Source organism: Phocoena sinus, chromosome 1 (assembly GCF_008692025.1).
Source record: "Phocoena sinus isolate mPhoSin1 chromosome 1, mPhoSin1.pri, whole genome shotgun sequence".
NCBI classification, from domain to species: domain Eukaryota; kingdom Metazoa; phylum Chordata; class Mammalia; order Artiodactyla; family Phocoenidae; genus Phocoena; species Phocoena sinus.
In genome coordinates, this window is record NC_045763.1 from 153,197,088 (window position 1) to 153,210,513 (window position 13,426).

At 54.8% G+C, this 13,426-nt stretch overlaps 1 protein-coding gene across 4 annotated transcripts in view; it reads left to right on the forward strand.

Annotated features, from left to right (window-relative positions):
• The window catches only part of PLEKHA6 (pleckstrin homology domain containing A6), a 120,807-nt gene that overhangs the window by 82,536 nt on the left and 24,845 nt on the right, over positions 1–13,426 (forward strand). For 2 of the 4 annotated variants that reach the window (XM_032636954.1, XM_032636964.1), the window contains exons 6-10: positions 664–736; positions 3,247–3,347; positions 6,956–7,158; positions 8,671–9,153; positions 10,315–10,831. In XM_032636954.1, coding sequence (XP_032492845.1) covers positions 664–736; positions 3,247–3,347; positions 6,956–7,158; positions 8,671–9,153; positions 10,315–10,831 — 1,377 coding nt within the window. Of the gene's footprint in view, positions 1–663; positions 737–3,246; positions 3,348–6,955; positions 7,159–8,604; positions 9,154–10,314; positions 10,832–11,297; positions 11,385–13,426 lie in introns of all 4 variants that reach the window. The other 2 variants (XM_032636974.1, XM_032636944.1) reach the window with 2 other exon arrangements.

Here is a 13,426-nt window from a genome sequence, read left to right on the forward strand (position 1 = left end):
TCCTATTCCATTCTGCCCACCGCATCCCTGCTTTCTCCTCATAGCGCTGTAATTCCTCTGTAGTTATAACAGCCCATGTATATTTTGCTATATCCCTCCAGGTTCCATTTTGGTATATCTCTGCGAAATCTCCTAATTCAATAAAGGCTCAGAGAGGTTGAGTATCTTCCCAAAATCTCACAGAGAAATTAGTGTTATATTTGGGAATTCAGCCAGGTCTCCTGATGGGCAGATGCAATGACTTTGAAATATGCTGTCATCAGCCCTATCAGAGCAACCCAGTGGCTCAGTCAGCAGGGCCCTCTTGCTACGAAGGGAGGGGGATGTCTCCTCTAAGTCTAGGGGTCCAGTTCTCCTCGTTGACCTGGCCATTATCCCTGCCGGACCTTCTGCTCACTCTTTCTGGCTCATCGCTGCACCGTTTATCTTCCCTGGGGGAGACACTGAGGCCCAGAATGACAGAAGTGGAAGGTCATAGGCAATAATGTAATGTCATTCCCTGCCTCTGTGGGCTCTTGGGGGTTACTGCCACTTGTTAGTCGCAGAGCTGCAAACAGAGGCAGGATGTCCTTATAATGAGTGCAGCACTCTTTCCACTGCACACACCCACCTCCCCAGGCCCAGGTCACAGACTATCCTGTCTATTCCCCACTTCTCCTGCAGGCCAGCTCCGGGGTTAAGCAGTGGAATAAGCGCTGGTTCGTCCTGGTGGATCGCTGCCTCTTCTACTACAAAGGTGAGCTTGCGCCTGGCACTGGCAGGGGCTGTGGGAAGCCAGGGCCCCCTCTTTCTCATTCTGCCCTGTCACAGGGCTCGGTTTCTGATGGATGTTGGGGGTGGGGGGGCACATATCCCCCCTGTGGTCTCCGGCACCAGTGGCACGTGACAGGGGATAAAGACAAAGCTCGCATTCACTCACTCATTTCACATTCGGCAATATTTACTGAGTGCCTACTAGATTTCAGGCAGAGTTCTAGGCCCTGGTGAGTGGTGTGGTGGATGAACAAGACAGTCAGATGACAGAGGGTGAAGTCCGGGGGAGGGCGTGGGTGGGAAAAGAAAAGGAGGAAGAAGACAAGGGTCCCTGGTCATCACTAGTAGGTGACCTGCTAATTGGACCTTGTATGTTGAGCTTGAGCTTCCCCCATCCCACTAGAATGTATGATCCGATCTGTGTAGGCAGGAGTTTTGGGTCAGTTTTGTCCACTGCTGTATCCACAGCACGGAAGACAGCGCCTGGCACATAGTAGGTGCTCAATGAATGTGGAGTAAATGATTATCCCCCAGCTTCTGCCCTCTTTGCCTACCCCAACACTCACTCCCTTTCCTCCCCCACAGAAAGGAGGGCAAAACTCATAACTTTGGTGCAGCAGCCTCTAGGAAGTTATTTTTAAAGTATGTACAGCAACAATATGTCAAGGAGGGCAGGGAGGAACTAGTGAGGGTTGATGACAGTGACGGCTCTGTCACACTGATGCTGTGCAACGAGGCCTGGGCGCTGAGGAGAGGATAAAATGATCTAGCAGCAAGAGTGGCTGTTTCCTTTTCCTCCATGCCCTGGGAATGGCAGAGCTCTGATTTCTCCAGGTCTCCTGGGAGCAATTCACTGAATCATTAACTTTGGCAAAGGTTGTACCTAGTGACCACCCACCCACCCCACCCCACCCCCGCCGCCCCCGCCCTTAGAACACTGCTGTCCCTGTTCCCTGAGGCACCTGAATCCCAAGGAGAAAGATCAGGAAGGGGATGCACGTCCAGGGCCTAGTCATAGAGGAAACCCCAGGATTGAGGGAGAAGAATCTGCTCAGGCTGGGCCCCTGGATGTAGGGCCGCACAGGAGCCAGAGTATAACAGAAGCTGGAGGGAAAGCCAGGGTCTCTGCAGGGAAGACACTCTGGGCCTGGTGTGAGGGGAGAACATTAAGAAGCTCTGAACTCAAGGGGCATGGAGATGGAGGGTCACTATGCACTGAGAGGTGCTCTCAGGAGACCCCTAGACACTGGCCTGGGCTCAGCCAGGCAGGGGGGCCCACCTCCTCCTGGGGATCATGGCCTCTGCCTTCCTGAAGAAGCTCTGGGCTCGCAGCCCTCCTGTCCCTTTAGCTTAGTCCATCCTCTGGGTACCATGCCAAGGTCTGTCCAGGAAACTGGACCTTGTACAAGTGACGAGTAAGGGGAGAAGGGGAGCTCGTGGAGTCTGTAACCCCTGTGAGCTTTCTTCTGAACCCTAGCTGAGGGTTTTACAGGGTCTCTAGACCCAGGAATAAAGAGCTATCCCAGGGAAGTGGGGAGGGTCTTGCCATGGCCTCATCGTTAGCCCCAACCTCATGGTTCCCACACAGCACCCCTACCCTTCCGGTCTCCTGCTGATAGCTGGGGGCCTGACTAGCTAATCCTTCAGGCTCCTTTGGAGATCCGGGATGAATTATGCAGCAGCCTGATTGCTCTCCCTGCTTCTGGGGATCAGAGGGCGGGGGGCCATGTCTTCTGTCCAGACATGGGGACTGTAAGGGGGAGGGGTCTAGTCAGGAGAAGACAAAGCAAGCTGCCAGGTGCCTAGGAGAACCTTAGAGACAATTGCCCGGAAGAGCCCGAGCCGAAGATGCGAGCGTCCCCTCTACCGCGCCCCATCCCATTATATCCTGTTCCGTGTGTCACCGTTGGGATCACCTTGTTTGGAGAGGCGCTGTGGATGGGCGGGAGGTTAAGAATGCTATAGCTCGAAAGTCAGACTTCTTGGGTTAAAGACTAATCCACCGCTTTCTACTTAAGTAACCTTGGACAACTTATTTAATCGTTCTGTGTCTCAACCTCCTTACCTATAAAATGGAGATCATGAGTGCCCATTCATAGGATTGTTGGGCAGGTTAAATCCATTAAGCCTTTAACTTAGAACAGTGCCTGACATATAGCAAGCGCTCCAAAATGTTGGCTCTTCTGTGCTTGTTTGCTTCCATACGGGAATGTGAGCTCCCCAAGGGTGGGCACGACCACTCTCGCATTCATCTCTACAGTCCCCAAGTCTAGAACAGTGCCTGTAGGGCTGCCACGCTCCCCAGCTCCAGGGAGTGTGCCTCTCGCTGTGCAGAGCACGCCCTGTGTGGTTGTGTGGTGGCCCCGAGTGCCTGACAAATAGGAGATGAGTAACAGGTATTTGCTGGTATTTATCCTAATAGGGCTGATACGCTCCCCTCCCCTCCCCCCCGGCACACATACATCTCACTTGTGCCTCTGTTTCCTTTGACAGATGAGAAGGAGGAGAGCGTCCTAGGCAGCATCCCCCTCCTGAGCTTCCGGGTGGCTGCGGTGCAGCCCTCAGACAACATCAGCCGAAAGCATACCTTTAAGGTCAGTTGGCCTTCCTCTCCCAGGTCAGGTAGGGGCGGGAGGCCGGCTCTTCTAGAGCATGTAAGAATGAAACAGGATCAAGAGCCACCTCCTCAGGAACCCCAAGTGGTAGTACTGGGGGGAGCAGGCAGCGGTCCCTGGGCTCAGTGCGGGCTGTTGTGAGGCTGTGCCGGGACCCCTTCCTCTTCTCTCCCCAGGGTGGGCCTGTAGAGATGAGCTTCAGTGGTACCACAGTCTTTCCTGGGGGAGAATTAGTTATGTGCTGAGGCCATGGACCCTCTGCCCGGTGGCCTGGCACCTAGGAAATCCCTCACAGCAGAGGCAGGAACTGTGGCCGGGTGGGTTTCTAAGATCCATTCTGGAAAGTCTTCCTCCCCACTTTGGGCCCAGGGAAGTAGACCCCCAGTCAAACTTACTCAAAGGGTCTCAGATGTAAGTTGTTCGCTACTACTCAGTGTACGGCACGTTCCCACCGGCCCATGTAAGGGCCCTCAATTTGTCATTTGTCCTCACTTTCCTTTTTATCCCTTTGCCCTTCAGCCCTGCTGCCTGCACCCTGCCCCCTCTCCAGCCCTTGTCATGGGCCAGCACCCTAGTATTTTTGCCACCTTGTAAAATGGGTTTTGTAGGCCTGTGTTTTTTAGTTTCCATAAACGACGTGCTCTAATTTAAAAAAAAAAAAAAATCTTTGCAGAAAGTTAGGAATTGAGTTTCATTATAATTGAAAGCTACAAACCTCACAGAGACACAGTTTGAGGGAATAAGGGCCCAGGGAGATGGACCTCACCTGCTTGCTCAGCGCCACTGCTCGGAACCCCTGGGGGATCTACCCATCAAAGACGGGACTGCAGCTGTCTCATCCTAGGCCAGTGTTTTTCCACATTTAAAAATTCACGGCCCATTAAAAACAATGAAAATTCCATGCCCTTTTTGTATTTTGTGATGCAAAGATCATGGGATCTTTTTCATTTTCCAAATATAAAATTATGATATCAACCATGCATCTTCTTAGTACAAAGCCCTCTCTCCCCGAGTTGAGAATTGCCGTCCAAGACCCTGAAAACCCCACAGGTTACTCGAGGGCAGCATCTGAGTTCCTGGGGCCCCAGAGACTCTGCCCTTTCTGTCCTTCAGCTCTGGTCACCTGGCCACAGAGAGGTGGGCAGACACATAGATGCTGCTCCGGGGAACAAAGAGGGACTTCTTAGGCACATAATTAGTTTCCAGCCTCCAAGGGTCCTGTCTGCACAATGAATATTCAATAAAACGCTGGCTCCAGGGAGCTGGATTTTAGCTGGGGAAATAGGAACAGGCTGTTTAGCCAACAACAAACAGGCCTGCTCTGCACAGACACGCACACACCCCCACACAGTCAGACAGCCTGGCTTACCCTTCCCCTCCAGACCTGCAGTGCGTGCGTGCGTGTGCGCACACACACACACACACACACACTCCAGCTCGGGAGCTCTGCCGGCAGCCCCGTTAGAACAGCGTCCCGCTGACTGACACACCCCTCCATAAACCCCAGATCTCTGTGCCCATCGGCCCCTCTCCTCCTTCCCTTTCCCCTGAGGATTGTGCTGCCTCTTTAAAACCCACCTCGGAGGGCTGTGCTCAGTGGCCCACAAAAGGTTGGGATTGTGGCTATTCAGTGGCCTTTCCCCAGGGAAGGGAGGGGAGATGAGACAGATGGGAGGCTTGTCCCGCTGCGGCCACCAAGCGAAACCCTCAGATGGCCAGTAATGAGCCGGCACTGTTCCCACCCAGCCTGCTGCTGAATGGCCTTCCTCTGTCCCTGCACAGCCCCGTGGGGGCTCTGTGGGCTCATCCATGGGGGCACCTCCCTCAATTCTCTGGTCCCCTTTCATGCTTCCAGGCTGGTGCCCCCTCCTGGCTCCCCATCAATCACCCTGTCTTTTCCCAGGCCCTCTGCCTTCTCCTGTCACAAGCTGTTGTTCCCGTGCCTTTGCTCTCTCCTTGTTTCCCCATGGGTATGTTTTGTCCTCCAGCTTGACCGTGAGCTCTTCAAGTGCTAAGAGCATGTCTTTGCTTTCCCTGTGACTGGTGCCCGGAGCAGAGCTCTGCACACACAGGACGCTCGCTGGATGCTTAGCAAAGTAATTATTTGCTGCCACTCCTACCAGCCCAGGACACACCCACTCGTCCCACCTGTGTGTCTCTCTCCTCTCCAATAACCCTGTGTGCTCCACCCCAGAGGGCTTGCCTGGGCCCCTGCTCTCCATTTCCCTGTGCAGTTTCGACCCCCAGATCCCTCTTTACAACTTCACTGGCTTTTCGTCAGCGCCTCCCTGTCTCTGCCTACCTGCTGGGCAGCCCTGCTGGAGGGTGGGGACTGGCCGGATCCAGGGGGAGGAGGCCCATCTCTGTCCTTAGAGAAGTAGGATGCCCCCTCACTGGGTAATGGCTCCTGTGGAAAGACATCATGTGGGGAAGGTGCTGAGGAAAAGTGAAGGTCCGGCTGGGAAAGCACTCGAAGGGTGTGGATTTGACACTGTTGCTTAGGAGAACCCTGGGGCTTGGTCAGAGGAGCCCTGTCTTCTCTCCTTCCAACCCCCAGAGACCCAGGATTTAGCACCCAAGGGGTCATAGGCCAAAGTGAAGTTCACATCTGAGACTCTTAAACACTTTTGGATCTCTCATGTTGAATGGCATGAACAAGGCTAGCTGCTTTTCCTGGGAGATTGCTCTCACCTAGGAAGTGTTCTGAGACCCCAGAAAGAATCTAGCACTGGAGCGTCTTTTCCTCTTGGACCCTCCCCATCAAACAGGTGCGTCAGTTAAGGCCAGAGCAAAATCTCGAGTTGTTTGCAGTCGCAGGGCTGGTCGGGAACAGAGCTAGGGTCAGCACTGGGCTGCCCTGCCTTCTCTCCTCGAGCAGCCCAGGTTTGCCGGGTGCACGCTGTCCACCCCCACTCCTGGTGGGCTGACCTGAGTCTTGCTGGGTGCCGTGGTCCCAGTGGTGACACTGAGTAGAAGGGGCTAGTCTGAATAGCTCCCCACTTCCCTCTGTTCCTCAACCTTCCTGTCACGTCTCCTGCCTCTCCTTCTGGTGTTCGGTTGACCTGTTCTCTGCTTCTCCTCCTTCTGGCCGCGTGAGGACCCCTCCTCTGGACAGGAGCTCGCTTCTGGGTTACCGCCTGCTGCGCCTGCTTGCAGCCGCCAACTAGGTAGCGTGCTCTGACCGTCTGTGCATGCCCCCCGTGTGCCCGCGCTGTCCCGCTGCGTGGAAGAGAGTGCCAGCTTCTCAGAGGCTGAGCTGGGGCCGAGACTGGCATGTGGTTGGGGTAGGGGGGCATCTCTCCCGGGCACGGGGTAACTGCCCTTCAAAGCAGACATGGAATTTGATGGGAGAGCGGGCGAGGTAATTGTCCCTCAGGTGGGGCAGGTCAGCTTACCTGCCTGTTGGGCTGCCTAGTGGTGTCCAGAGAGCTAGTCGAGGCAGATACATGGGTGCCAGCTGGGGCCCTTGGGACAGCTGGGGACCTCCTCACATTGCCCTGAGCTCCGTATGGGGCGAAGAGCTGCAGGTCAGGGGAACGACCTGCCTGACCACCTGTCCTGTGGGCGTGGGTGTCTTCTCCCCACAGGTGACTGTGTGCTGGGTGGACGAGGCTGGGGACAGTTCCACGCACTGCCTCTCCCCACAGGCTGAGCACGCCGGGGTCCGCACCTACTTCTTCAGTGCCGAGAGCCCCGAGGAGCAGGAGGCCTGGATCCAGGCCATGGGGGAGGCTGCCCGAGTACAGATCCCCCCAGCCCAGAAGTCAGCGCCCCAAGCTGCACGTCACAAGTGAGTGCCGGGGACCGGGCATAGGCATGAGGACTGCTGTTAGAGAGAGAGAGGAGGAGTGAAGAGGTGCCCATCTCTGTGCCCTTGCTGAGCCCAGCACGTGGACTTGAACCTCTGAGAACACGTGAACCGACTCCTGGCCTCCCAGCAGGGAGGCTGGCTAAGTGAATTCGGAGCCTGTAGTCTCTTTTCCCCTGGGCAGGTCCTCCTCTTCTCTCTGAGCTGGTGGAGGCCAAGAGAGAAGCCAGGTTCCATGCGGGCCTGGCCAGGAGCCAAAGACCAGGGTCATTCACTCGTTTCGTTATGCATACAGCCTTTGTGGGACTCAGGTTTGAATCCCAACTTGAACACTTGCCCACTGTGTGACCTAAGTGTAAGTTACTTAACCCCTGACCCTCAGAGACAGTAATTATAATCCTACCTCCTAGGGTTGCTGTGAGGACCCAGTAGGATGGGTAAAACGCTTGACACGCAGCAAGCACTCAGCACGTGACTGCTCCTGTCACCTCGCCCCGTCGTCACCCGCAGTCTCGGCCCCTGTCTCTACTTGAACTGGGCATTGAGTCTTAAGTTAGATGTTAGCAGGGATCCAGCAGAAGGAAGTTTTGCAGTATAGACTCCAAGTCCACGCACCTGTGTTGAAAACGTTTACCAAGCAGTGTCTCAACAAGGATGCTTGACTCTGTTGAATTGGGGAAGGTGTAGCGAAAACATTGTCATGAGATTCCATCTCTGCTTTGACCAAGGGGTGGAATTCCAGAACTTCACCCATTCTTTTCATAAATATTTACTGTAAATGGAAATGTGTATAGGGTGCTAGGAAAACAAGGTAGGAAAAGTCTGACAAGCTCCTACCTCATGGAGCTTATACTCTCATAGAAAGTTCTAGAAGATGCTTGTTTGGGAGAGGGGAACTAGCTTCTCTCTATGCCTGTGAAGTTTGAGGCAACAGCTTCAGCCCCTGGTGCGCCTGCCACGTTTGATCTCACACAGTCCTACCCACCCTGCCAACGAGGAGCCCAAGACTCGTGGAAGTTAAGTAACTTTCTAAAGGAGACAGGGCTGACCTGTCACAAACCTCTGTAGCTGAGACGTCAAGGATGGTTCCGATTATGTGTAGTGTGTAGTGCACACCAAGTGACGGGGGCTGGACCAGGAACAGACTACAGGAGACACCTAGTCTGGGTGAGGTTAGTCTCGGCCATAGCTAGGAGGCTGGACTCAAGAAGTTTCAGCAGAAGGGAGCGGAGGGTGACATGTGAGGAGGACCAGCAGGGCAAGGTGAGCACATATGCACAGGCAAGCTTGGATTACGCTTTATAATTGCCCAGGCTGGAGCAAGTATATAAAATGGTAGGATTTAGGAAACAGAATTGGAATTCATTGAACCCTGTTTCCATCACTGCCTTCCTGTCCATCCTTCTCCACTCCTTTTCTCCTTCCCAGTTTCCCCCCACCTGAACTCCACGCTGGGCTGGAGTCCCTTACAACATCTCCCTTGGCATCCCACAGCCACGAGAAGCCAGACTCTGAGAACATCCCACCCAGCAAACACCACCACCAACCCCCCCAAAACAGCCTTCCCAAGCCTGAACCAGAGGCCAAGACTCGAGGAGAGGGTGATGGCCGAGGCTGCGAGAAGGTGGAGAGGAGGCCTGAGAGGCCTGACGTCAAGAGCGAGCCTCTGGTGAAAGCCAATGGTGTCCACGCTGGACCAGAACCAGCCTCAGACCCGGGCAGCCCTTACCCTGAGGGCCCAAGGGTCCCAGGAGGTGGGGAGCGGCCCACCCAGCCCAATGGCTGGCAGTATAGCTCCCCAAGCCGGCCGGGGAGCACAGCTTTCCCACCTCAGGACTCAGAAAGTGGGGGGCACCGGCGGAGCTTCCCCCCACGTGCCAACCCCGACAAAATCGCCCAGCGCAAGAGCTCCATGAACCAGCTTCAGCAGTGGGTGAACCTGCGCCGGGGGGTGCCCCCTCCTGAAGATCTTCGGAGGTGAGGCCTGGTGGGGTGGGGTGGAGTGGGGATGGCGTTCCGGCTGGGGGCTGGGGCTGGGGGAGTGTCATGGAGGCACCCTCTGTTGGAAACCTTCTGGAAGCCAGGCTGAATTGGGAAACCAAGAAAACCCCAGGATTCCCTGCTTGCCCAGATGCTTACTAACCCCATGGTTCCCTCTGTAGAGTTTGCCCCCTGCCCCTGATTCTTGCTGTCTCTGCCTACTTCAGAGGAAGGGACAGAGCACCCAGTGCCTCTCACAGGACGTTGGGCGGCCTGAAGCATGCAGGCAGTCACAGCGAGGGGCCTTTAAAACTGTTCCAGCCAGACATCCGTCCGTGCTTCCCACCCTTGTACAGCATCCAGTGTTTCTACCAATGTGAGACTTACGAACTGCCAAGGCAACTCACTGTGTCTTTGAAGCTCTAACTGTTTGCAAGCCATTATTTATAAGCAGTTTTTTAAAAAGAAAACCGTTGCCACTCATTGGCCCTAGTTCTTCCCAAGAGACCAATTTACTTCTTTACCCAGTGACTGGCTCTCAAATATTTGAAGACATTTATTGGACCTGATTGTGTTCATCAGGGCAAGGGGGGCTGCCGCTCCTTCCCTGGGGGTCTGGGAGGGCAGCTCACTGCCCTGCCCTGGGGAGAGCGCCTCACTAGGGTTCAGTCCCAGGAACGGACTGGTTGGCTCCTTGACAGGATCATAAAATCAGCGAAGGCATCCCTTTGTCCCTCCTCCGTTGTCCCCCTCCAGGTGCCTGGTACACTCTAGTGTTCTCTCTGCTCTCAGCCTCTCTGGAAAGAATCTGATAAATTGGTTCATGCTGAGATAGAGATGGCTAATAAGGCTTAAAGTTTCTCCCCAGGGAGACAAAGAGACAAAGATGGAAGCTCTGAATGGTGAAATTTCTGGCCTCAGGGAACTGGTTGAGGGGGAGAGCTTTGAGGACAGGTCTTTCCTTGCACTTCTGGAAACAAGCCTCCGTGCCTGGGCAGTGGGCGCCCCCGTATGCTCGCAAGGTCAGACTAGGGCACCATTCACCTCGTCAGACCCCACTCTGGGCTGGAGGACAAGGAGGAGGGGCTGGGGCACGGGAAGGTGGCTGGGGGCGTGCCCATTTTGTCTGGCTTCCTTACAAAGTCCTCTCTGTCTCAGTCCCTCTAGGTTCTACCCTGTGTCCCGTAGGGTCCCTGAGTATTACAGCCCCTACTCCTCCCAGTACCCTGATGATTACCAGTACTACCCGCCAGGGGTGCGGCCGGATAGCATCTGTTCCATGCCGGCCTACGATCGGATCAGCCCACCCTGGGCCCTGGAGGACAAGCGGCACTCCTTCCGGAATGGAGGCGGCCCCGCCTTCCAGCTGCGTGAGTGGAAGGAGCCTGCCGGCTACGGGCGGCAGGATGGCACCACCTGGATCCCCAGCCCCTCCCGGCAGCCTGTCTATTATGATGAACTGGATGCCGCCTCCGGCTCCCTGCGACGCCTGTCCTTGCAGCCCCGTTCCCACTCTGTGCCCCGCTCGCCAAGCCAGGGGTCCTACAGCCGCGCCCGCATTTTCTCCCCCATCCGCTCACCCAGTGCCCGTTTCGAGCGGCTGCCACCTCGCAGTGAGGACATCTATGCTGACCCTGCTGCCTATGTGATGAGGCGATCCGTCAGCTCCCCCAAGGTGAGCCACCAGCCTTCCCCTCCTTCCTCAGCCCCTGAGATCCCCCGGAAGCCTAAGACGATCTGCTGAGAAGAGGTGGGAATGCAAGGGCATCTGGGGACATGGGGTCACTGGGCTGTGTCAGCAGGACCAGGGATGCTGCCCAGGGGAAGCCACTGGCCCTGCGGTTCTGTCCATAGGAGAGCTGCCTTGCCCCTGAGTAGAAACACTGCTCTCTGTGCCCATCCCCAGACTGTACCAGGAGCCCTAATTCTGTGTAAGAGGACAGAGAGGGTTCTATCTTTTCAAATCTTGAGGACCTGGACAGATCACCGCAAGGATATTGCAGTGGTTAAAGGCTGTCCATTTTAGTTTGCAATCTGCTCTGGGACAGGTTACAAACATCCCTAACCTTGAACTTCAGTTGGTGGGGAAGTCCATATCCCAGCCGGACCCCCTCACCTCTCCAATCCCCTTTCTCTTCCAGTATGATTACCTGGGAGACAGGCGGCCAGTCCCTGCAGGACTGTTCCCCTACAACTACCCACCATCCCCCACGGTCCACGATAAGATGGTACGTCCTCTCCTCCCACTCCACTTCCCCTCAGGACCTCTCCTCCCAGGGCGGGGCCAAACTAGGGCAGACGCGGGGATGCTCTGTGCCCAGTGCCTGGCCCGTCTGGTCTTTAGCAGCCTCTGGATACCTCCTCCCTCCAGCCTGGACTCTAACACCAATATGGAGAGTGGTGTCAGTTACCCCTCCTCCTCTGTGACACAGGGCAGAGGAGCAGGGACAAGATCTGGAAGCGTGAAATGTCCCCCATTCTCTCGGTCTCAGAACAACTCCTCTCCAGCATGCAGAGGGGCCTGGACAGGGGGCTTAGGCTATGGGCTGGGAAGAAAAGTTAAGCTAGAGCTCCCAAAACAGGCATGATCTTCTAGTCTTCTTACCCCTAAGCGTACATGCTTCAAGCTTGTCCTTGCCTGGAATGTCACTTTGGGGGAAAGAGACTAGAAGTCGGATTGAGGAAGAAAAGATTTTCCATACTGTGTCGCCTCCTACTTTCTCTCCCCTTTCTACTTGTGTCTCTTCCGGAAATTTGTTCTCCTGAGGATTTTTGTCTCCACCTGGAGAACTCGATGCCGATGCTCCGCCTGGGGAGCTGGGGAAAACCACTGGAACCAACAGGCAGAATCCTCGTCTCCGACGGCCCGTCACTGACCCCTGTCTCTGAGTTTTCTCTGCCGGTGTCCAAACTCTATAGCCAAGACATACAGCAAATGCACCCACCCGTAAACAGTGGATTTTCCAGAAAACTCAGAAAAAGCTCCAGGAAGTGCTGACTAGATGGCTTCAGTGGTGCTTCCCTCTCCCAGGGCAGGGCCAGGCCGACCCAGGAGCCTCGGAGTGTGTCCCTTCTCTCGCTGGGCTTGTCCAGCAGACAACCTCTGTGGCTGCCCGCACCCTTCCCCCCTCCCTTCCCTAGACTCCTCAAGGCCAGAGAGGCCTCTGTTTGTCGCTGCCCAGCTAACTCTTAACTGCTTTGCTTCCTTTTTATTGTTTTCTTTTGTCCTGTTCCTGTTTGTTTGTGTTGCCGTTGGGCCTCGGGCTCCGGGTAGGATGAACTTTTAGACCTTCAATTGCAAAGAAACCTAGAGTATTTGGATCAGCAGGTAGGCAGAGCTGGTGCCCCTTACCATCCCCCTGCCCTCCCTTCACGTCTCCCTGCTCCTCCCCACCTTCTCATCCCCCATCCATTTGACCGCCTTTGTTGGCAAAAACCGGGACACAACAAAGTGGCTTATATTTTGGTTTGCGCCTTCACACCCCTTCTCTGCAAAGCCCTTTAGGGCAGCCGGGAGTTTCCTGGGGAAAGGAGAATTGTAAATTACCACATGAATAATTAATGTCACCGCCTATTTGTTCGACCCAGATGGACCTGCCCCCAGGGGGCAGGCGGGAATTTGCATTTTTGCTGGATAGAGTTGCAGAGACAGGGAGGAGCTCTGTGCTGGGGCCTCAGAGGCTAAGGATTTAGTTCAGCCTGAATCTGGGAACTTAGCCTATCCTATTCCACAGGTTGTGGTTAAACTCCACATTTTGTAAGCGAAGGACCACAGACCTGCCCTCCACTGATTTTTTTAAATGATGGTAATTCGGTATATATGTTAGTTCCTCTGCAAAGTTCTTTTGTATGCACGGCTCATGTTTTCCTGAGAACTCAGTGCTGTAGGCAGAGGGAGTGTCCTCAATCCAGTGTTACAGATGAGCACCCTGAAGAGGCAATGAGTGTCCCCATGTGATGAAAGCGATCGGCTGCCTGGGCTCTCACCTTTGGCTTCCTTGCCCTTTGAGACTAAGGAGGCTGTGATACTGGGTTTAGACAGGCCAGGGGTCAATATGCTGGGCAGTTTATATGAGCACATGATCTGTGCTACAAATCATGGGGGACCTGGACGTGTACCAGATCCAGGTGGAGGCGGCCTGGGGTGGTGGAAATAATAACGTTAGTAATAATAATAATAATAATAATAGTGGTAGCACTTACCGTAATCGGGTGCTTCCTCCATGCCCTGCACCATTCTAAGCATTTCACAGATCCTAACCTTTCTAAC